This window comes from Peromyscus californicus, unplaced genomic scaffold (genome assembly GCF_007827085.1).
Source record: "Peromyscus californicus insignis strain IS unplaced genomic scaffold, ASM782708v3 Scaffold_8__1_contigs__length_139910024, whole genome shotgun sequence".
Lineage (NCBI taxonomy): Eukaryota > Metazoa > Chordata > Mammalia > Rodentia > Cricetidae > Peromyscus > Peromyscus californicus.
This window is the reverse complement of record NW_026294606.1, coordinates 50,013,463-50,037,156: the sequence shown is the minus strand read 5'-3', so window position 1 is coordinate 50,037,156 and position 23,694 is coordinate 50,013,463. Positions and strand designations below refer to the sequence as shown.

Here is a 23,694-nt window from a genome sequence, read left to right as displayed (position 1 = left end):
ATTACCAAGAACACATTGCAAGGGCATATTAAGATTCCTGCCAAGGGAAAAGGGGATGATTGCTCATTTGTTGCTTTTTTTTCCAATCTTAAAGATTTATTTTATTTTTATTTATGAGTATGTGTGTGTGTTTGTTAATGTAGGCATGTCTGAAATGCCCTTGAAGGCCAGAGCAAGGTGCTACATGCCCCAAAACTTGAATTACATGAAGTTTTGAGCTGCTTGATTTGGGTACTGAGAACCAAACACAGGAGATCTCTGGAAGAACAGCAAGTGCTCTTAACCACCAAGCCATCTCTCCAGCCTCTTTGCTTCTTTTTTTCTGTTAATCTTTTGAGCTAGTGTACAAACAAATGGCTTTCATTATGGTATTTTCAAAAATGTAATACAGTCTACTTTTTTCATATTCATTCTCTCAACACCCTGCCTCCTCCCAAATAGCCTCTTTTTGTTTTTATGTCATATATAGAGAAATACATACACATATACAACACATATATGTATATGATATGTGTATATATGCCATATACATACATATATATATATAGTGTTCATTTCTAATGACAAACAGGATATTAACAAAAGAAATGGTGGAAAGACTATTGTGAAATAAGTTTAAGAGTGATTTTCTAAGTAGCACTCAAATAGAGAAAGGGTAACCAAAGACATCATATATGATAACATATGTCAGACTCCATGTATACTGTTTGATCTGGAGTAACATTTAGAAATATAACTTCATTTACTCACTTATCCCAAACCAATTGCCCTACCCTCACTCCATCACCCATAGTCAATATAGTCTGTTTCTTTCTCTACCTCCTCAAGATTTTCTTTCTGCAAACATTCCATTATTTTGCTGATAAAATGCAAATGTGGACAGACTTTGGGGCCCATGTCCTTCCTTGCTGCAGAGTGACAGTGAGTAGCCTTACATGCCCACGAGGGAGGTCTCAAGCTTTTGTGTACACACTGGCTAACATGGTCCTGGCCTGAGCTCTCTGGATGTACTTCTCACTGTGAGATCAGCCAAGGATTGCCTTAACCATCTGTATCTACCTGATAAACCACATTAGCTCTATGCCTCTTCCACCTGTGGAAAGACTAAAGTTTACTTGCAAGTCTGTCCCCTTTGAGCCCTATGTTTTATCTTTACAATTGCACTAGCAGTGTGGGTGTTTGACCTCCTCAGAGGACATTCACCTCCACAGATGAAAAGACTATAAAGGTAAGGACACATAAGACACATGCCCATCTGCATTGCCTTAGGACCCTACTAGACACCAGTATCGGTGTCTTCTGCCACACATCTGTCTCTAGTACATTAACCAAGCATTCTGCTCCTCAGAATTGTGTCTGTTTTCCTGGATGCTACCATCAATCACCTGGCTGAATCCCCATTCTCTTACTAAAGGTCTCTTTCCCTACCTGATAACATTATAAGAACTCATCTTGGAAGACTGGAAAGATGGCTCAGCAGGAAAGAGAGCTTGCATCATAAGCATAAGGACCTCAGTTCAAATCACCAGGACCCACATAAAATGCCAGGCATGTCACATATGTCTGTAACCCAAGTGCTGGGGGAGGAGCAGATTCAGGAAGATTGCTACAGCTTGTGAGCTGCCAGCCTACTTCCTAATCCAATGAGTGACTCTGTCTCAGAGAATAAGGTAAAAAGTGACAGAGCAGGACAAATAGTACCTCCCTCGGGTGCCTGTACAAGTAGGTATACACACACACACACACACACACACACACACACACACACACACACACACACATACACAATCATCTCACTACCGCTAGACCTGACTCAAGTTTCAGAGACTTACCTCTCATCATCTATACTGCACAGGTGTATGTGCGATGTGTTGAGTGTTGAATTTATGGGCTGGTGAGATGGCTCAAGTAGATAAAGATGCTTGCTGCCTGTGGCCTGTGGGCTGTATTAGCCCAGGATAGCTATAATGTGGCCAAACACCTTGTAGATGACAACATTACATCCCACTGTCAAGGATACAGGCTTCTGAACTGTGCTTTTTGCCTAGGGCGCCTGAAAATACCTACAAAATGCATCTCCTAAATCTACACAATCTCCCCAGCTCATCTCTTCATTCATTTAGCCTAGTCCAACAACCAACTCCACATTCGTCTTGTCTAAGACACTCAGTTTTCAATGGGGAAACTCTTCAGTGTCAGACAGTGAAAGGGTAATTAGCAAAATGTCAAATACATGTCAACCTTGGTGGGCTGATAGCACTTGCTGAGGGTGTGCATGGTAGACCTACAGGTTTTTGCTGGATCCGCTGGTTGGGGAGGGGCCATCTCTAGAAGGATCCTCAGCTATTTTTATGGCTTCTTCCATGGCTGCAAGGAGGCCATTGCCACCTTCCCCTCTCAAGGCAGGACCAAAGCACTCGGGCCTCCGGATGAGCAACCTCACCACAACGTTTGCATTCTCTTCCACACTCTCCCCTGCAGTCAAAAGAGTAATGTAAACAAAATATAAGACGTCCAGGGACCATATATCATAAGCATTTCTCATTTAAAGAAACAGTATACCTTAGAAATATACTATAATAGTAAATGCAGCTTTTAAATTACATTTATTTATGGGGTGGGGGGAGTCAGTTCACACACCACGTGGAAGCCAGAGAACAACCTGCAGAAATTGTTTCTCTCCTTCTACCCTGTGGGTTTCAGGGATGGAAGTCAAGAGGTCAGCCTTGGCAGCAAGCACCTTATCTACTAAGCCATCTCACCGGCCCATAAATTCAACACTCAACACACATCACAATTTTTATATATATTGTTATGTCTACATGTTGAATGACCCTCAGAGACTTGTGTGTCTCGATACTTATCCCCACGAGACACTGCTGTCTTGGGAGTCTTGGGACCTGGGGCCTAGCTGGCTATTACAGTCTGTCAGCGAGGGCCTTGAAGGAAGAGCTGCCTCCAGCTATACCCTAGCTCTCACTCTTATTTCCTGGTTGGTGCTAGATAGGAGGCTGCATTGCAAGCTCCCGCCAACCACAGACTAAGCCACTGTAGTCACCTTCTCTGTAGTGATGGACTGATTAAGTTCCTTCCTCAAGGTCCCTCTATCAAGTATTCTGTCATAGCAATGAGAAAAGTGACAGATATGCTCACTAAACGTCGTTAAGTTACTTTCTTTGATAATATTTTCCAAGTACAGCAAAATATTACAGAGACAAACTATTTGTTATGGGAGAAGGTACTGCAATCTCAACCCTTAAGACCCAAATGCAAAAATCTAGAAGGTACATGCAGATTTCAAATTAAACAATGAAAGTATAATCCATGTAAAAATATAGTATTTGTTATTGCTGTGGAAATAATACTATTTATTAAATAAAATGTGCAATCTCTTATATTAATTTCCCATATGAAAATGCTATGATGAACCATTGTTTTCTTTACATTTTTAAAAAACATTAATTTTTATTTTTAATTATGCATATATACATGTCTGTGTGTGCATAAGAGTACAGATGCCCCATAAGGGGGTATCAGATCTCTTGAAGCTGGAGTTAGAAGCAGTTGTGAGCTGTCCCACATGGGTGCTGGAAACAAAACTTGGGTCCTCTACAGGAGCCGATAAGTGATCTTAACCACTGAGACATCTCTCCAGCCCCAGAACCCTTATTTTCACACAGTTTTATGTGTCCTCAAGCAGTAATGTCCTACCGTTACAGAAAACAGCAAATCTGAGAAAGTCGAGGTATCTCTCTCCTTCAACTGGATTCCACCCAATGTCTGGGTAACCCTTAGACACCAGCATCTGACAGCTCTGCAGCCCACAGCCAGCCAGATAGCGAACTACCTACAAACAAATGATAAGCAAGGGGTTAGCCTTCATTTGGAAGTAACATGAGCCTAAACTAAGTCTGGAGAATGAGATTATCCACGGGTGGTTTAAAACATATGCATTTCATTTATTTGTATGCATGTATATGTACGCCTGAGTGCAGGTTCCCAGGGGAGCCAGAGAAGAGAATTGGATCTCCTAGAGTTGCAGTTGTAGGCAGCTATCAACTTGATGTGAATGCTGGGAATAGAATTTGAGTCCTCTGAAAGAGCAGCAATTACTCTTACCACTGAGCCATTTCTCCAGCCCTAACAAATGTATTCTTTTTGCAATTCTTTTTAACATCATGATAACTGACATAATTTCTCTCTAGTTAAGCTTTAATAATAATACGTACATACTAAAATACAATAAAATGTACCCATTAAAAATATGAATGAATTCTATAAGAAAATAATGTTCTTGAATTCCATACCATGTAACTCAAGAACTTTGCATACAAAAGTCATAATAGGCCAGGCGGTGGTGGCGCACGCCTTTAATCCCAGCACTCGGGAGGCAGAGGCAGGCGGATCTTTGTGAGTTCGAGGCCAGCCTGGTCTCCAAAGTGAGTTCCAGGAAAGGCGCAAAGCTACACAGAGAAACCCTGTCTCGAAAAACCAAAAAAAAAAAAACAAAAACAAAAACAAAAACAAAAAACAAAAAGTCATAATCTCTGAATACCCCTGAATGTCTAATAACCTCTAGTCCAAATAAAAACCACCTGAGTGCATCTTCCCATAGCTCAGCTGGTAAAGAGGGGGGCTGTAAAACCACCTGAATGCAGGAACTCCTGTTTGAGATACAAAAGCATCTTGGAGAGAAGCGATTTATTCATCCATTCAATGGTAGGGCAGGTATGAGAATGTTCTTAAGTGGGGTAACCCTAATTTAGAGGCAGATCTCCTCAGCTCTGATTAGACATATCTCACCCACAGGGTGCATCATTTTGAGCACGTTATTTATGCTCCTCGAGTCAGTATCAGCATCCATAAAAACTTGATATATATACTATCTACAATCCAAAAATCTAAAATCACCAAAGCTGTGACATCTAAGACATGTTTAGCATTGCCATGAAGTCACAAACAAAAAAAAAGTTTACATCTGACTTCAAATGACAGGTCACATTCAAAAGGCAGGTGCACTAAAAAAAATGAATCAAATATTTCATTATGTGTGTGTGCTAATTTTTTGTAATCCAGAAAACACTAACATCTGAAACATGATGGCTTTCAAGCATCATGGTTAAGAGATACTCAACCTGCACATTAGCAGTACTTTTCAGTGCTGTAGAAATGAGCAAATAAAAAATACCTGCTTGGTTTATCTTTTAAGATACTTCATTTCATAGGCATACTAATAGTACACAACATTTCATGTGGAATTGAGATATAAGAAAAAACCCAACCCTAAAGAAGTCATAGCCAAAGGTGACAAAGCATTACAAGAATAAATTGAGAGTTCTATTCAGCTTAGAAACAAATGTTATAGCTAAGACTTTTATGTCTGGAGCATTGAGGCAAGTGATGGTCAAGAGAATGGTCAACTTAAGGTACTAATTCAACATGGTTTGAAAGGAGCACATTTCTGAATACCCTAGACCATTCCATCTTCCTTCCAGGGTATCCTATGCCCTTTGCAGTCCCTTTCCCTATATATCTAGCTCCTGATGAACTGCTTTCTTTCAGGACAAATTAGCTTGTTTTTTTCAATAATATTCACACATGGAATTATGTGGCATGTATCTTCCTGTACCTAGTCACAATGTACTAGAAGTTAATACCAAATTATTTTGTATTGCTGAATAGCAATCCACCACACATGGACAGACAGTCTACAGCTTCACTTACCAATCTGTACAGTGGTGGGTGTTTTAGCTGTGGACTATGATGGATTTCTTTCCATTGAGCAAATCCCCAGGAATGTGAAGGCTATGTGTATAGTCCATTGTAAATAGTTCATATTTAAACTGATAATCTATTGGGAGGTTTTTCAGACTCAGTGTGCAACATTCATTCAACAGCTCCTTGGCAGGGTTGTCCAGTTGCTCAACATTCTCCCTCTATATTTGGTGTTATCAAGGGTTTAGATATTAACTATTTTAAGGAGTTATATAAAAAAAAGATTTTAAGTGACATATAGGAGCAAAGTCTCCTCTGCAAGTCAGAGATGTAAAACTTCATGACACTGATCTGGCATGTCAGGGGACTTGGGAAGAGCTCACAGCCTTACACCTGTAACAGGTACACTCAGATATACCCCAGTGCCAACACCTTCTCTGAAGCTGGGCAAGCATTTGCAAAAATGCTGACATCACCAGTAGCAATATCAGTAGGGAGTAGGTTTTAAGAAACACATAAACATAGCAATTCTTAATCTGCATGTGAGCTACCTAACAGTGTCAACTGGTGATCAAGCTCATATATGATCATGATCCTCAAAGACCACAACCTCTAGAGATGTCACACATGTCTTGTTTTGGGGAAGTACATTCTATGATGTTTGCATCACAAAGATGCTATGGAACTGCATTTCTCAGAAAGTTTTCCTGTTAAATGTTATACGAATATAAACATTATATATGTATGCATATATAATACATAAATAGATCACATAAATAGAAACCAATGAAATGTACACTTATATACATATACATGATATGTTATATGCAAGTATATATGCTTTCAAGAAAATTAAGTCATAAAATAATAGGAAGAGCTAGAGAAGGCAGAAATGACTTACAACTTTAAATAGCAGGGCTTGGAAGAGCTGATCACAAACATGACTTTGGAGTCATGATGAAAAGATATCTGGCAAAGAGCCATAGGCTGAGGGGTAAGGAAGGACCTGGCAGGTGGAGGGAACAGTGAGTACAAAGCCCTGAGACAGAGACGCATTCTAGCTTGTCCAGCTGTAGTGAGAGCTGTGTGGCTAGAACAAAGAGAAGGGACAGGATAGTGGTAAGATATGGGAGCAGAGCATTATGGGGGTGGATGGCACTGGAGGAAACTTGTGTCTGTTACATCCAGTGACACAGGAAGCCTTTAGCAGTCCTGGGAAGAGAATGAGGGGATCCTTTTAAGATGATCCACATCTGTAAAGAAATGACAGACAGGACTCTAGAGAAGGAACAAATGATCACATGGAAGGCTTCTGCAGCCAAACTTTGGGGAACATTCCATGCGTGCTGGTCAACACACGTGGTTAGATAAACTTAGAGCACCCAGCCTTGCAATTTTACTGACATTGTCACTGGAACATATGAATATCTGTGTGGTAGAAAATGTATATATGAGAAGACAAAAATATCCTTAGGGAAACTAATTCTTAAATAAAAACAGCAGAGATCATAAAAAACTATATCGGTCATTGCAAGATGATTCCTATTTCACAGAAAATTCTTGTGGTAAGAGAAACATCCTAAACTTCTTCATCATCATCAGACCCAGTGTTACAGAATGGGAAACAGAATTAAGTCAAATATAAGACATATTACAGAATTATAGTCACATGCCATGATATGACTATAACTTCAGCAGAGGTGTTCATACTGAAGTAATCTCAAGACAACTGTACCTAAGGTACAGTTCACAGACATTCCAGGTAGGAGCATGGCTCACCTTCTCCAGATCCGGCTCCCGCAGAGCGAGGGCAAGTTCATTGTTGTCCATGACTGAAGCTGCGGCCACATCCAGGGGGGTTGAACCTCTCATGGCTGGTGAAGCTAATTCAAATTAAGAGAAAATAATACCTGAATTGTGCTGGAACTAGGAATAGAGAGTAAGAAAATGCACCTTCCCACACTCAATATCTAAATGACATGTATATTATACTAGCCTGAATCAATGTATTATCTTTGACAGCTAAAAATGTATACATTTATTGTGACTAAAATAGGTTCAAACTGTGAAAGGACTCAGTTGCAAGAATGAACATGCAAGACTTCAGGGTCTTACCAAGTTTTCTGATGAGAACACTTCAGATCTACTCAGCGATTTTTAAAAATACAACATACTGTTGTTGACTGCAGCAACCACATGTTTGGGTGTTTGGGTGTTGTGATCCTTAAAAATGATCATAAACTAGACAGTATAAAAAAATATCTCCCCAGCACCCTGCCTCTTCCAATTCCCATGATGTCCTCATCTATCATGGTATCTTCCTCCCTGCCCTTCTACTCTGTCCCTGTTCCAGCCTGACCCTCCCATTTCCCTACATTCTCATCCCCTACTCCTCACCCTCTGCCACCCCCCCAACACCCAGTCCACTCATGTAGATCTCATCCACCTCTTCTTTACAGGATCCTCCATGTGTCCCTCCTAGGATCTTTCCCTGTTAGCTAGCCTCTCTGGAGTTGTGGGTTGCAGTCTGGCCATCCCTTCCCTCCCATTTAGTATCTACTTATAAGTGAGTACATACTATGTTTGTCCTTCTGAGTCTGTGTTACCTCACTCAAGATGATATTTTCTAGTTCCATCCATTTGCCTGCAAATTTCATGATATCAGGAATCCACAAGGTTGACCCCACTTTGGCCTGCTGGCAGTGGTCCAGAGGGTGCCTGGACCAGTCTACTCTAGTGACCAGCCTAGCAAATAACCTAGCTATCATCATAGAGCCTTTGTCCAGTGACTGATGGAGGCAGACACAGAGATACATGGCCAGGCACCAGGCTGAGCTCCGGGAATCCAATTGACGAGAGAGAGGAGAGATACTACAGGCAAGGGACGTCGAGATCATGATGGGAGGATGTGCAGAGATGACCAGCCACACTAGTGGAAGCCCATGAACTGTGGACTGGTGGCTGTGGAGCCCCCATGGAACTGGACCAGGCCCTCTGGATACAGAAGATGGTTGTTTGGCTCCAACTGTTTGGGGGACACCCAGGCAGGGGGATCAGGATCTGTCCCTGGTCTATGGGCAGGCTTCTGGAACCCGGTGCCTGTGGTGTGTCAGCCTTGGTGCAGTGGGAAGGGGCTTGGACCTGCCTAGGCTCAGTGTGCTGGGCCCTGCTGACTCCCCATGGCAGACCTCAATTTGGGCGATGTGAGGATGCAGTTGTGGGAGGATGGAGGAGGGGGGATCTGTAGATAGATAGTATGTGGAGTGAGTAGAAAATTCCTTAATAAAGAAAAATGAAAGAAAAAAAAAAGAAAAATATCTCAGGTGGCAAACCTCTGGGCGTGTCTGTGAATGTGATTTTAGGTTGGGTTAATTGAATGAGAAGACTCACCCTAAATATGGATGGCACCATTCCATGGGTAGAGGGCTTGGACTGAATAAAAAAGGGTAAGGACAGCTGAGTGCTGCCTGCGTCCTCCTTTCTCTCTGCTTCCTGGCTACCGCCACATCAGTGCCACTGCCGCCATGCCTCCCTACAATAACACTTTATAGCCACAAAGTGTGAGCCAGAATAAACCCTTCCTTTTCTTAATTTGCATTTTGTCAGATATTAATCACAATGGTGAGAAAATTAACTTATGTGCCTACTATCTAAGTCAAAATTAGTAGCTTTGTCTGGGGTACAGGTGATGCAGGATCTCATACTGTAGCTCAGCCTGACCTAGAACTCACTATGTTGTTCAGGTTGATCTCAAACTCAGGATAATCTTCTTGCTTCAGTTGCCTGGGCGCTGGGATTACAGGTATGAGCCACCACTTATGGTAAAGTTGTATAACCTTTGACTGGTATGTTTTCAGTCTAGTTCTCTCAGGCGCTAGTAAGCACAGTTCCACTGTCTGCTTCAGTGGACTCCGTTTTCAGATTCACACAGAGTGAGAACATGGGGCATCCACCTTAATGTGTATGACACTTGATTTGATGTAATTACATTGATGTTATCAAATGCAGGCCATCCACTGCATTTGATGAAATTTCCATCTGATTGTGCATTGTGTTTATAAACCACATTTTCTTTACCTATCTGTTTCATTACATTGGGATTGGTTTTATAGCCTGGCTATTGAAAAAGCATTGGCATGAGTATGGGAGTAAAGACATGTCTTTAACATATTGATTTTCCTTTCTGTGGGCATGTACACTGAAGTCAAACTGTTGTATCATATTTTAATCGTATTTTTAAATTTGTATTACATTTATATATTTGGTGTATGCATGTATACACATATGAGCACACCCGTATCATGGTGCACACGGGGAATACAGAGGACAACTTCTGAGAGTCAGTTCTCTCCTTCCACCACATGGGTCCTAGAGATAGAATTCAGGTCATCAGCCTTGGTGGCAAGTGTCTTTATCAAATGAACCATCTTAAGAGCCTTGTAATTCTACTTTTAACTTTTCCCAGAACCTTCACACTGTTTTCCATAACAACTAGAGTAATTATGATTTCCACTGTAAGTATTCTGGTATTCCATTTCCTTACACCCTTGTCAATAGTCACTATTATTTGCCTTCTAGCAGGTGTGAGGTGACAGCTCACTGTGGTTCTCATTTGTACTTGGCTGGGGATTAGCGACACTGAACACCCCTTCATTCATCCATTGGCCAATTCAATCTCTCTGTCTGTCTCTGTCTGTCTCTATCTATCTATCTATCTATCTATCTATCTATCTATCTATCTATCTATCTATCTATCTTTTAAGAACATCCTCTGCCCATATATGAACATTTAAATTTAATATACATCTTATTTTTAATATTTATTTTATTTATGTTTATGCAATTATGTATGTGCAAGTGTGTGCACACGTGCCTGAGTAAAGGTGCCTGTGGAGCCCAGAAGAAGGTACTAGATCTCTTGGAGCTGTAGTTACAAGCAGTTGTGAACCACCTAACATGGGTTATAGGAACAGAGCACCAGTCTTCTGCAGGAACAGCAAGTGAGTAGTCTTACCACCAAACCAACTCTCCCACTCCTATACAGTTTATTTTTCCTTTAAAGATTAAATTAACATCATACATTAACTTACCAAGACCAACACTGCTGTTTTCTAGTAAATAACTGAGATGGTCAAACATGGCTTTCTGATTCTGCCTGCTTATACGACAGAAGTAACAGAGAAAACGGCAACAGTTGGCTACCATCTTGGGGAAGGTGATTTCCTGTATAAAGAGTATCTAGTCAGTTGCTGAAACAAATGATAAGATTGAGCTCAGAAGGTGAGGCCACCATGGGTATCAACCCATCTACACCCATGAAAACCAAACTCAGATACTAAGAACCTTCAAACATGCAACCTGTGATTCACTCAGTCCTTGAGATGCTAAACATCAAGCCTAACACTGACTCACAAACCCCACCTGCATCCCTGATTGTATCTTCAATTAGCCCTAAACTTACAGCTAGCCTGAGCCTGGCTATGGTGTCAGACTAACACAGACACAGCTGTGCTACCTGGTTGTACAATTATCTGCGCCTACCTGGGAAACTACATAATCCCTCTGATTCTGTTTTATAAGATTCAGAAAATATGGATGTTAAGAACTTAGGAACTGAAGGGGAAGATACACTACAGTAAGTTCAGAACTTGGAGTCTCACAATGGGATATTTTTTTTATCAGCATCAATTGTTGTTGTGGTGGTTGTTGACATTTCAGGGCTTCAAAACCTCCTTGCCCTAGACACCACTTCCCTGCAAAGTTCTTGGCCAGAAGGGCTATCTGGTAAGCATTGACACATGCCTCTCACCTTATCCTATATGTTTCTTCCTGAACTCAATACACTGTGAAGGTTGTATATGTTTGTCTATGCATGGGGCATGGAAAACCTAGGTTTATACATATTGTAAAGAATGTACAGTATGATTTAAATTTAGGCATGACTTTTGCATGTCAGATTATGAAACTGTGCTGATTTACATGAAATGCTGGAGCTCTTCACTATGTTCTAAACATCCTGCTGTTGCAGATTTTGTTGTAAATTGTACATACTTAAAATTTAACTCTAAAGTCTTACCACAAACCCATTCCAGAACAATCCTGTCCAGTCATTGATCATTTCACTCAGAAATTTAGTGCATCCACTGCTGTCTGAATCCTAGCAGTGGCTGAGTCTGAAGTACAGGTGTATGCCTTGTACTTATGATGAGATGGGACTTAATTTTAAAAAAACTGATATGCTCTTTGTAAGTTGCTGGATATCCTTTAAAATAGACTCATTTAGGAGACAACAAATGACAGAGCATAGAGCAGGAATTTCTTTTTCAATACTAAGGAAAATTCAAATAGCTAACTACAACTCTTAGACTCAAGGATGTGTGTGCATGTGTGTGTGTGCATGCGGGCATGCATGTGACAACCAGTGTTCCCTAAACACCAGTCAACTAAAGAAATAATCATTCTTGTAGTTTCTCTGTAGTCACTACAGAAGGCTAAACCAAACATGACCCCTGAAGTCAAGGCTTTAGTTTACCTTGGACTCTCCACCTCCAAGGACATTCACCATGACTTCCATCACTGTTTCATGCATTCCAAGGGCCCTCATGAGATTGGGGTGCTGGTAAAACACTTTGTTATTCATGATATCCCTAGAAAGAATAGGAGAGACAGCGGTAAGGAAGAGTTCAGAATAAAGGGCCTTTGTGCTTATCAATTTTTTAATGTATTGTTCAATGTGAAAAGGTACATGTTAATACATTCTGTGCAAAATGTCTTCTGGACACAACAGGGGTACCATACCTATGAACTCTTAACTGTTCTGATAGCCTGTACAAGACCTGCATAAGTCCACATCCAGTGTAGATGGAGGAAGGCTCATAAGGACAGAACCCTGAGGAGCTCTCTACAGTACTGAGGAATGAAAGGTCAGTTTTCTTCAGGGATGAACCCCCACCCAGGTTGCCCATGACCCAGTGAGCAACTTTCTAATTTGGTTTAAAAGCTTAATCTCTAGGGAAAAAAATACTTGACATCATCCCATAATCCAGTCAGAGCTTTGGTATTAGTGTTCTTATGCATTGCTAACTTGATGAAATGAGAAGAAATGCATAAGACAAAGATTGCTATGGCTACATAGCTTACCCCAATCCACGAATCATTAGCTTCTCTTCCTCTTTGCCCATCCTCACACTCAGCAGGGATCGGATCTGACCAAGCGATGCAAGCAGGTTGATCGTATCCTCCACAGAGACACCATTGATAGTGTAGGTCTTTGGCAGTGCCCGGACGAGACCCCCGATGCCATCATACTGTCGATGCAGCAACACAAACATGGCCCTCACCAGCTCAGGGTCCTCGATGACAGATTCTTGAGCCCACCGCACCATAGTCTCAGAAATCAATTGCTGGAGACTGGCTGCATGGCAGGTTTGTGTCAAGTAGTGAGAAAAGACACATCAGTTAGACATTCCAACTCTATAACCTCATAACCCCAAGCTGCTATCACAAAAATTAGGACATATTAAGGATACTTAAAATATTCTTAACCCTGGGCGGTGGTGGCGCATGCCTTTAATCCCAGTACTCAGGAGGCAGAGGCAGGCGGACCTCTTTGAGTTCGAGGGCCTGGTCTACAAAGTGAGTTCCAGGAAAGGTGCTGCTGCTACACAGAGAAACCCTGTCTCGAAAAACCAAATATATATATATATATATATATATATATATATATATATATATATATATATATATATTCTTAACAAATGTCATTTAAATACCATCACTCTTTCCATAGAGATGCAGTTTATTACGGATGAAAAAATAAGCACTCCTGTCTAAATAATATCTCTTATAATTAAGATAAGCTGTTTCAAAGTTATAAGTTGTTATGGTTTGAATAAGAAACATCCCTGATAGGCTCATGTATTTGAACACTTGGTCTCCAGTGAGGAGCACTGTTTGGGAAGGTTATGGACCCTTCAGGAGGTAGAGCCTCGTTAGAGGATGTATGTCACTGGTGAAGGGCTTTGAGATTTTATAACCTGGCCCCACTTGCTTTTCTCTGCTTCCTGTGCACAATGAATGTGTTCCAATGGCCTCATGCTCCCGCTGCCATACCTTCCTCACCATGATGGACTCTACCTCATGGGAACTGTAAGCCTTAATATACCCTTTCTTCCCTAATTTGCTTTTTGTCTGGGTATTTTTATCAAAACAACAGAAAAGTGACAAAACTATTGTTGAGAGTCCACAGATCTGTCAAAGAATACAAAGTGCCCAAACTCTTATTTCCGTTTATTTTTTTTCTGACTTTCTTCCCAGAAGGTTTGACATCATTCCACCTCTAAAGGTCTACCATGGAACACTCATCATGGTGCTTGGTTATCCAGTTATTTCCTCAACTAAGTTTTCTGTTACATGGATATGGTTTATGGATACATCTATATGGTTTTATTTAAATTTGGATCAAAATTATCACTTAAAATGCCTCTAAAAGGGTTTGATTGATCAGTTTTAACTAAACTGAAAAATCATATCAGATATACAAGACTATCTTTGGCATAACATGCAACATGGTCAATTTAAAGACAGTAGAATTTTCTAAGCATCTTAAACTAAAATGAAAGCATCTAAGTTAGGTAGGGTAGATGCAGCTGAGGGGTAGTGAGACCTAATTTCTATCATTCATACATTGGCTGGTTTTCAAAAGAGGCTACTTATTTTGTGCCTAGATATTATTTAAGGAAAAGCAAATCTACCAATTTCATCCAAACAAAAATAATGGAAAGAAATGTCAATATATTCCCATACATTTCAAAATTTCATTGTTATGATAACAAGTAAAAGCCATAAATATGTTAGCAAATGTGACTCATTAGAAACTTAGGAAGTTCTAACTCACTTAGAGTTCTAAGTTTCTTTCCATTATTTTCGTTTGGATGAAATTGGTAGATTTGCTTTTCCTTAAATAATATGTAAGCACAAAATAAGTAGCCTCTTTTCAGCCTCTGGGTTTCTGGTCATCAGGAATCTCCTTTGGCTTTCTCTGTGATATATGACTATAAGGGACTGTAGAGGCCTTAGTTGTGCAGAGCCCTCCAAGCCTCCTCCCCCCTCTTTAGATAGCCCTGGGTTGCTAGTGGACAGCTGGGTTTTTCCACCCTGAAGCTGGGGTGAGTTGACAGGGCTTGTGGAGACCCATTGGATAGGAATTTCCCAGCTTTCTCCAAAAGTTCATAATGACCCTTAACCTGTGACATCACCAAGCTGCTTTTACTTTTTGTTCAAGTCCAGGAATGTGCATAAGGGATGCAGATATATTTATTTTTAGCACAGAGGACTAGAACTCTTGGGGGAGATGTTCAAGTTACCCATTGATGCCTGTACTGTTACAGTTAATGTTTTATTTTTTTAAGATGCTTAAACTGAAAAAAAACCACACTGGTCAGCATTAGACTCTTGAGGAGTACTTGGTCAAAGGGTATTTTGTGCATACTGCCTTTTTTTAAACCTCTAATATTATATGCATTATGTGTATAGTGGGGATGGGGACTGGAGGGGGCCTGAACATCCAGTATGGTTGCTTGGAATTAATGTTTTATGTTCCTATGGCTAAACACTGACGCCATTACACCCTGCAAGTGTGAAATAAAAATGTATCATGAAAAAAAGAAAAAAAGAAACTTAGAACTCTGGCAGATGATGGCCTACCTCAATCTTTTTTTTTGTCTCTAAAACATAATTTTATGAATAAGATTTCTATTTTTTTTCTAGAAAGACCTTTTACTAAACCAGTGCTGTATCTTAAAATTGGTAGGATCTTAGAAATGCAGTGCTAAGAATGTGGATCCAATGGCTCTGGTCCATAACCCCTTTAGGATTAAGGCACATTTCTGAAGAGCTCAGGGTCCAACAGGGCTGGCTTATTTGGTTCCAAGGACCAGCAGCCACTGTTCTTGATCAAATAGTATACAATTTACCAAAAATGCATACCTTAGAAGAGGTTTCAGAACCAAATACAGTTATATTACAGATAACATCTATTTAACTTTAAAAGGAAAAGTCTAATTTTATACCATCATTTAAAAAGCATGTACAGTATTTACCGATGAAGTCTAAGTTATTCTTTTTATAATTTCTCTGTGTGTGTATGTCTGTGTACATGTTCACATGTGTCTACGTGTACATGTGGTAATGAATATGAGTATGGTTGGAGGTCAGAGACTGATGTTGTATGTCTTTCTGGATAGTTTTCCACTTTATTGTTTGAGACAGGGTCTCTTGAAAGCTTGGCACTCACCACTTCAAATAGACTATCTGGCCAGCAAGCCTCAAAGATTCCCCTGTCTTTGCCATCCCAGCACTGGGATTATAGGTGTGTATTACTGCTTTTTACATGGGTGCCAGGGATCCAAACTCAGATCTTTGTGCTTACACAGCAAGCACTTTGCTAGCTGAGCCATCTCCCAAGCTATGCTTTCTCTTGATAGTCTGTGAGCAAGTACGTAAAACGTTAGCGATGCAGGGAGTCCTTCACAGCGCAGCTCTCTCAAGCTGGTCCTATGAGTACAGCATCTGCTGCTGCCGCCTACATCTGGGCTCTACAAACGTTAAAGCTGGTCCTTGGAAGTTAGGATCCCCTGCTAAGTGTAGTGTTCATTTTCAGGGTAAATAAATCTCATGGCTGGGCACTGGACCAGGACCCTTTAAAATGCTTACAGGACTTTCTGGAGTCACTTGCAACTGGTTTTTCAGCTTGTTTCTTCTTGAGGTAGGTCACCTTTTCTACCAGGGACATCAAACGTCCTCTGATTGTCAAGTCATTGCTTCCATCCAGGGATCCATCTTCATCCAGCTCAATTCCTGGCATTAACAGCAGGGGGAGCAGAAAAGGAAATCCTTTCAAAACAGTATAAAATTGGGAGCCAATCTCAGGTTCTCCTGCTTTTCCATCCTCAACTCCCAGCAAGGTCTCAAGCACCTAGCAGCACCTATTAGGCTACCTTGCCCCAGAACACTCAAATAAAATTCACTTCTCAGCATCATTCCCTCCTTCCTCTTCTTCCCCAGTTCTTGTTATTCCAGGACCAATGACAATCAGGACACACTCACACTGAGTGAAGAACAAAAAGGTACCATTAGGAGGAAAGATCAGTTCTGCTCTTTGCCTGACTTTTTTAGCATCAATGACTTTGGAGACTGTCTGCCTGAACTTCTTATCCTACCTGTCTAAAATTCCTAGGACCTCTATCCTCTCTCTTCCAGATATATCAGTGTTTTAACCTGAGAGGCAGAGAGAAAAGCATAACTAGATCTCCTAAACCAGGGGCCATTTTACACCTATAGCAAGAATTCTACAGTTTGGGGCATATTTTATTGATATTATATAGATGACATAATATATAGGCAAGTGGGTTTTCATTCATGAAATTAAATAAAGTATAATGTGATATTCTTAATATCTCCTATAATAAGGTCAGAATAACCTGACTGGTGCTATATCTGTCACCCATCTTTCTATCTCTTTATCTTTCTCTATTTATATATTTATCTAGCTAGCTAGCTACCCATCATCTATATCTTTTGTCTATCTATCTATCTACATCACTGGCAAAAATGACAAATTCATTTTCTGTTGTACAATATTATTTCAAGGTGTGTTACTTTTGTTTATGCTCTGGAACATTTGTTTAATGATGCAAAGATGTGTTTGATTAAATAAACTTCATCTGTGATCAGGAGGCTGCGTCAGCAACTAGCTGACAGGAAGTGGTAGGGAGGAGTCAGGTAGAGAAGGGTTTATAAGGAGGGATGAGGAGAAGCACAAGGGTTTTTTGGAGGACGCAAACAAGGAGAGGAGGTGAGCTACTTGCAATTCAGCATCTCTGAAGAGTAGAATTCCACCTCAACCTTTGAATCTTGAGTTCTTTAGTGGGACAGAGGTTTAGTTAAGTTCCCTTTGTAGTTTTGCAAGAGTCAGAGCTTGAGGGAACAGAATTCCCTCCAGCTATGGTCCTTGCAGCCTAACCACTGTTGGTAGCAGCGGGGTTGCACTTGGTGATTTGGACAGCTGTGGCTTAAAAGGCAGCAACAATTTAAAATACAACAGCAACTGGCACCCTACATTGGGCACCAAACTGTTGTTATTTCTGCTCTTTTGGCAGGCCCACCATCCAGCTCCCAAATAAATTATACACAAAGGCTTTCTATTACTTATGAATGTCCAGCCTTATTTTGGCTTAGTTTCTAGTCAGCTTTTCTTAACTTAACTTATCTACCTTTTGCCTCTGGGATTTCCCTGTTCTCTTACTTCTATAAATCTTACTCTTACTCTGTGGCTTGCTGTGTGGGTGGCTGACCCCTAATGTCCTCCTCCTTCTCTGGCTTCTCCTCCTTTTCTCTCCCAGATTTCTCCTTCTATATATTCTCTCTGCCTACCAGCCCCGCCTATCCTTTCTCCTGCCTTGATATTGGCTGTTCAGTTCTTTATTAGACCATCAGGTATTTTACACAGACACAGTAACACAGCTTTACAGAGTTAAACAAATGCAACATAAACAAAAGTAACACACCTTAAAATAATATTCTACTACAATTTTCTGTCATTGAAACTCAAATCTTCACCACATCATTTCATAAAGAAATACATGTCTCCTTTTCTTTGATTATAGTTACTCAACTGAGGAATTTCCTTATCTGTGAGCATGTCTGTGAAGGACTGTCTTGATTGTTAATTGATATAGAAGGGTATGACCCACAGTGGGTGTTACCATTCCCTATGAAGATAGTGCTGTGCTATGTTGGAAAGCTAGCTAAGCATAAGCCTGAGCAAGTCAGCAAGCAGCATCCCTGCACAGCTTTTTCAGGTTCTTACTTGGGTTCTGACCCTGACTTCTCTCAGTTATGGACTGTGACCTGGCAGTGTAAACCAAAGCCAAATAAATATTTCCTCTCCTAAGCTGCCCTTGGTCATGTTATTTGACACGGCAATAGAGATTATACCAGAACAATGAGTTTACCACAGTGAGTCATCAGGTCCTCATGGAAGTCCAGGAGTTGGTCTCGAATTTCCTCAGGACAGGGACATTCACTTTTGTCATCCTTAAAATTGAGAAGCATGTTAATCTGGAAGAGGAAAACAAGAGAGAAAGAACAAGGTGGGGGTGGAGAATTTGAATTCAAGAGCATTGAAAACCACATTTCTAATGTGCATAAACACTCCCCTCAATAAGTGAAAAGCTACTGTCGATCATTCAATCTAACTAGCATCACAAAGTAAGTCAATTCCTCCTGAATGTAGTGATTGGAAAACAGTTATAATCATTTAGGATCCTCCTCAGGTCTACTAAATTTTAGACTCATATACATTGTTATCTTTAACTACAAGTGGTTTTGGGGGCTGGATAAATGGCTTAGCAGGTAAGAATGCTTGCTGTTCTTTCAAGAACCTAGTTCAGTTCCCAGTGCCCATATCAGGTGTTTTATAACTTCCTATCACTCTCTCCAGGGGATCTGACACCTTCTTCTGGTCTCCACAGGCACCTACTCACACAAAGAATACACTCACACACACACATACATACACATGCATAAAAATCTTTTTGAAGTATTTTATTATATTCTTCACAATTTATTATGTTCTGCACATCTATTATTTTCTAATATTGTCACTTTCTGTATATTCTAAAGAATGCTTTTGAGGAGAATACAGATTCAAAGAGAAGGAGAGGTCTAAATACATGAGGAAAGCCACATAATAGACAGCTATGCTGACGCTAATATTCATGCCTCAGTCAAAACACAGGACACTTCCTTCCATCTGCTTAAGTTTTAGTACTAATAATATTAAATTTACAAATGAAGATAAGATAGCATGGATGTTCTTTTATATTTTCCATTTGTGAGATTTTAAAGTTTATAGTGTGATTTTATTACAGATCTGAGATAGTTACAGATTCATATGCTTTTGTGAAAAATAATAAAGAGAGATCAAGCATGCCTTTACGTGTAGCTTAGTTGCTGATGCCAGCATTTGCCAGTTGGGAAGAATTCTAAAATCTTATCTCTATCCATGTCCTCTTAGCTTCCATTTACAAAACAGTCCTCTTAAAATTCTCCACACACCCAGTTAAAACCGCAAAAGACAGTTTTATAACACCTACATAGCCCCCAAAAAATATTAGGATAAATCCAAGGGAAAAGAAAATGTGTTTTTATTTACTTGTAGCCTAACACTTTTCATTGTTCTTTTCCCTTCTCCCTTCTGAGTTTCTCTATTCTCTTCTGTCATTTTCTTTCTGTTAAAAAAAAAAAAATCTTTAGCTTTTTTTTGTAGCATGTTCAAGATAGTTCAATTCCCATTACCTCACTTTAAGTGTGAATGTGTGTGAGTGTGAGTGTGTGTGTGTGTGTGTGTGTGTGTGTGTGTGTGTGTGTGTGTGTGTGTATTGTGTGCAGATGTTTTGAATGTCAGAAGAGGATATCAGATCCCCTGGAGCTGGAGTTATGGGTGGTTGTGAGACACTAAATGCAGATGCTATGAACCAAACGTGGGTCCTCTGGAAGAGCAGCAAGTGGACTTAATGTCAACACCATCTCTCCAGCGACTTTTCTTCATTTTCAGTGTCAAATGTTCACTTCCTCTTGAAAGGTTCTTTCCACAGAGTGTAGAACTCTGAGCTGACAGATTTTCTTTCAGTGGTTGGGACTCACCTTCCACTTCATGCTGACCCCATCTTCTCTGATAACAACCTGCTAATACTTGAGCTTATCCTCTCTCTCTGCAACTAAGATTTCATTTCTTTCAAGATTTTTTCCTTGTCTAATTTTCAGAAATTCAGCTATAATGTACATTTGTTAAGATACTTCAGGTTTTCCTGTTGAGGACTTTACTAGCTTCTTGAATCTCTAGTTTCATACATAGTCCTTGAGGAGTAGTTCTCAACCTGTATGTCACGACCCTTTTTGCGGTCAAATGGCCCTTCTCTAGGGGTCACATATCAGATATACTGTATATCAGATATTTACATTATGATTCATAATAATAATAAAATTACAGTTATGAAGAAGCAATGAAAATAATTTTATGGAGGTTACCACAACATGAGGAACTATATTAAAGGGTCACAGCACTGGGAAGGTTGAAAACCACTGCTTTAGAGAATTTAATATTTTAAGACATTTTCTTCAGTGATCTTTCTTCAGTTGCCTGTTGTTTCTTCTTCTGCAGCCCAAAACCATGGTGGAATCCTTTGTCTCTCTTTGTTTTCTCTCTTCTCTCTTTTCCTCTGAGGGATTCTTCTGTGCTGTTCTCTTCCCAGTTAAAATGGCACCCTCTGCCCTCTCCATCATGTTCTCCAGCTCATTTTTCATTCCAGCTATTATAATTTTAATCAAAGATGCTATGGGTTCTTCTTGGTTCTTTGCTGAGACCCTTCTATTTTTTCCTATTTTGGAAGTTTAGTGAGAGTAGCTTTGTCATATTAAGAGCTGCAGTCTCAGTGTTGGTATTTCCTTTGTTTACCTAGTCCTTTCCTGGCCAAAGAAGAGACTTTAACTTGAATGTGAATGTTTTCAGTATTGTGCAGTGAACTCTGGATCTTACTCAAACTCCCATCTTAGCCAGCTTACTCTGACACTAACCAATGGAAGACTTAAAGAAAGGGCCCTGTGGCTACTGGACCTTTCTTCTACAAGGGTGCCAAAGAGAAAGAATCTAGTGCCTATTTTTAGGAGTGGAGGGTTTCTATTATTTGACGTGACCCAGGCCAGTCAAAGTTGACTCATCTCTGGTTGAACATTGTCACTATTTGTGGAACCTCAAGTTGTGGCATCCTGACCTTCATTAAACCAACTGTAGTTTACCTGATGCCTTTTAGTGATTAGCTACTTATTTATCTAATAGTATAATAATATGCCATTAATTAATTAATAATAGTTTAATGTAACCACATAGATTCTTTTGGTGAAACTTAGAATACTGACAAAATGAACTTGGCTAATTTCAACAGAACAGAAAAGAAAAAGCCAATCATAATTTATCATACAGTTTTATAATGAACAAATCTTGAATGTTCTAAAAATCCAAAATGAAAGGAAAGTCCTCCAATTCCACTATGGTACCTGCTCTTGTGGTGGTGACCGGAACTCCTTCGTTTTCCGGGCAGTGAGTGCGGCAGACATGTTTAAGGCTTGCATAACTTCATTATATCTGAACCGTTGATTGTCTTGGAGCTTAGCTACAAAGTCATCTGAAAAGGCTACAATGGCTTCTATCCGGTGCCGAACCTGGCAGTCACAGAGGTACTGAAGCAAGAGGCACATCTGAGAGAATAATTTAAAACATATACTATTAATAGTTAATGTATATCAAGTCACAACCAGTGTTAAATATTCTCAGTTGCCCATTCTCCCTAAAAACAGAATCCTAGAACTTTATAGGCAGAAATGTATTTAGTCTTATTGGATGAAGCTAACATGTATAAGCTAGCTTGATGGATACATGTCCCTTGAGTAGGTAATCATTCAGAGGTCCTCTGCTATACCACAGGCAGAGCAGCCAATGGATAAATAAGGAAAAGTTTGCAAAGGGGTCTTCTAGGGGGTTTTTCACCATTGGTAAGGAAATAGAATGCCTTTCTTTCAAAATGCATGCAAGTGTATTATAACTCAATTGTTGGAGGAGAAGTGCTGTGAGAAAACAGAAGGAACACAGGTGAGCATTGCTGAGCAGAAAGACATCACTGAATCCCTGATCCAGGGCCACAACTATGATGTTCATATACAAGGTGATTATGAGGTGAGAGCTTACTCCTCAAGTGGCTAGCTCAGTGAATGCTCATAGAAAACCAAACAGATTTTTAACAGGTAGAGTATTTGTTGATAAATGTGTCTGTGAATGGTACAGAGATGTAGCTCAGTAGTAGAATGCTTGCCCAGGAAGCATGAGGCTGTGGGTTCAATCCTAAGCAACACATAAAAACAAAACAAAACAAATGCATAAAAAAAACAGAGGCTGAAGAGATAGCTCAGAGTAAAGAGAGCTTGCTGTTCTTCCAGAATGCCTGAGCTAAGTTCTCAGCACCATGTCAGGCAGCTCACAAATTCCCAACTCCAGCCCTGGGGCATCTGATGCCTTATTCTGACTTCCATTGGTACCTGTACTCACATGCCTACAACCCTATACAAATACATACATGTAAACAAAACTGAATGTTTTAGAAAAAAACAGTTGCCTATGAAAGAATATGAGGTTAAATTTAGAAAATGACTAATATACTTAACACCCTTTGTGACAAACACACAGTATTCCAAAAGAACTTTAAAATCTTGCACGTCAAGGTAGTATAATCACGAGAATTTTCTCTCGATCTTATCTTCCTTCTCCAAATCTTTTGTCAAAGGACACACTATGCCCTCAGGTCTAGACAAGTCTGACAGCTTGCTGAGGAACTGGAATCTGGGCTGTGAGGCTTACCTCCCTCCTTTGCTTTCCTAGGAGCATCCACCTGGCCTCTTCAGCCTCAGGCTCTGGGCTGGGCTGTCTGCTGTGTATGTGAAGCTCCTGAGACCTTCTACCCAATACCTCTGGCTCCCACTATGGAACTCCAGCTTCTCTACTTGACCTCAGCTTAAAAATCACCACCTACAAAGACTCTTCCTTCTATTTCTAACAGAAATCCAAAAGATCTTCCTTCCAGCGAGTCATCTTTCACTTGAGACAAGGTGATGGATTTTGGCAATGAGATGCTAAAAAGAAATTCATGAACCGGTACAAATTTCCCTAGAGATGTCGGACTTCTGGAAGGCAGGACTCATACCTGTTTCCTTCTCTTTGCACTAAACACATGGTCCAGAATATGACTTCCACTGATGCTAAGTTGATGAGCAAAGTTAATGCCAATGACTTGAACATCAAGCTAAAGCACTGAAGAGGCATGAATTAAGAAGCCTCCATCAACTCTGATGAACAGAAAGCCAGGCAGT

General features: G+C 40.2%; 1 protein-coding gene across 1 annotated transcript in view; it reads right to left on the bottom strand.

Moving 5' to 3' along the window:
- Positions 1–23,694, bottom strand: part of Ryr2 (ryanodine receptor 2) — a 594,119-nt gene that overhangs the window by 171,164 nt on the left and 399,261 nt on the right. Inside the window, 9 exon segments of the mRNA XM_052728780.1 lie at positions 2,289–2,475; positions 3,712–3,847; positions 7,495–7,598; positions 10,806–10,938; positions 12,248–12,362; positions 12,856–13,129; positions 16,429–16,572; positions 18,729–18,834; positions 21,832–22,032. Coding sequence (XP_052584740.1) covers positions 2,289–2,475; positions 3,712–3,847; positions 7,495–7,598; positions 10,806–10,938; positions 12,248–12,362; positions 12,856–13,129; positions 16,429–16,572; positions 18,729–18,834; positions 21,832–22,032 — 1,400 coding nt within the window.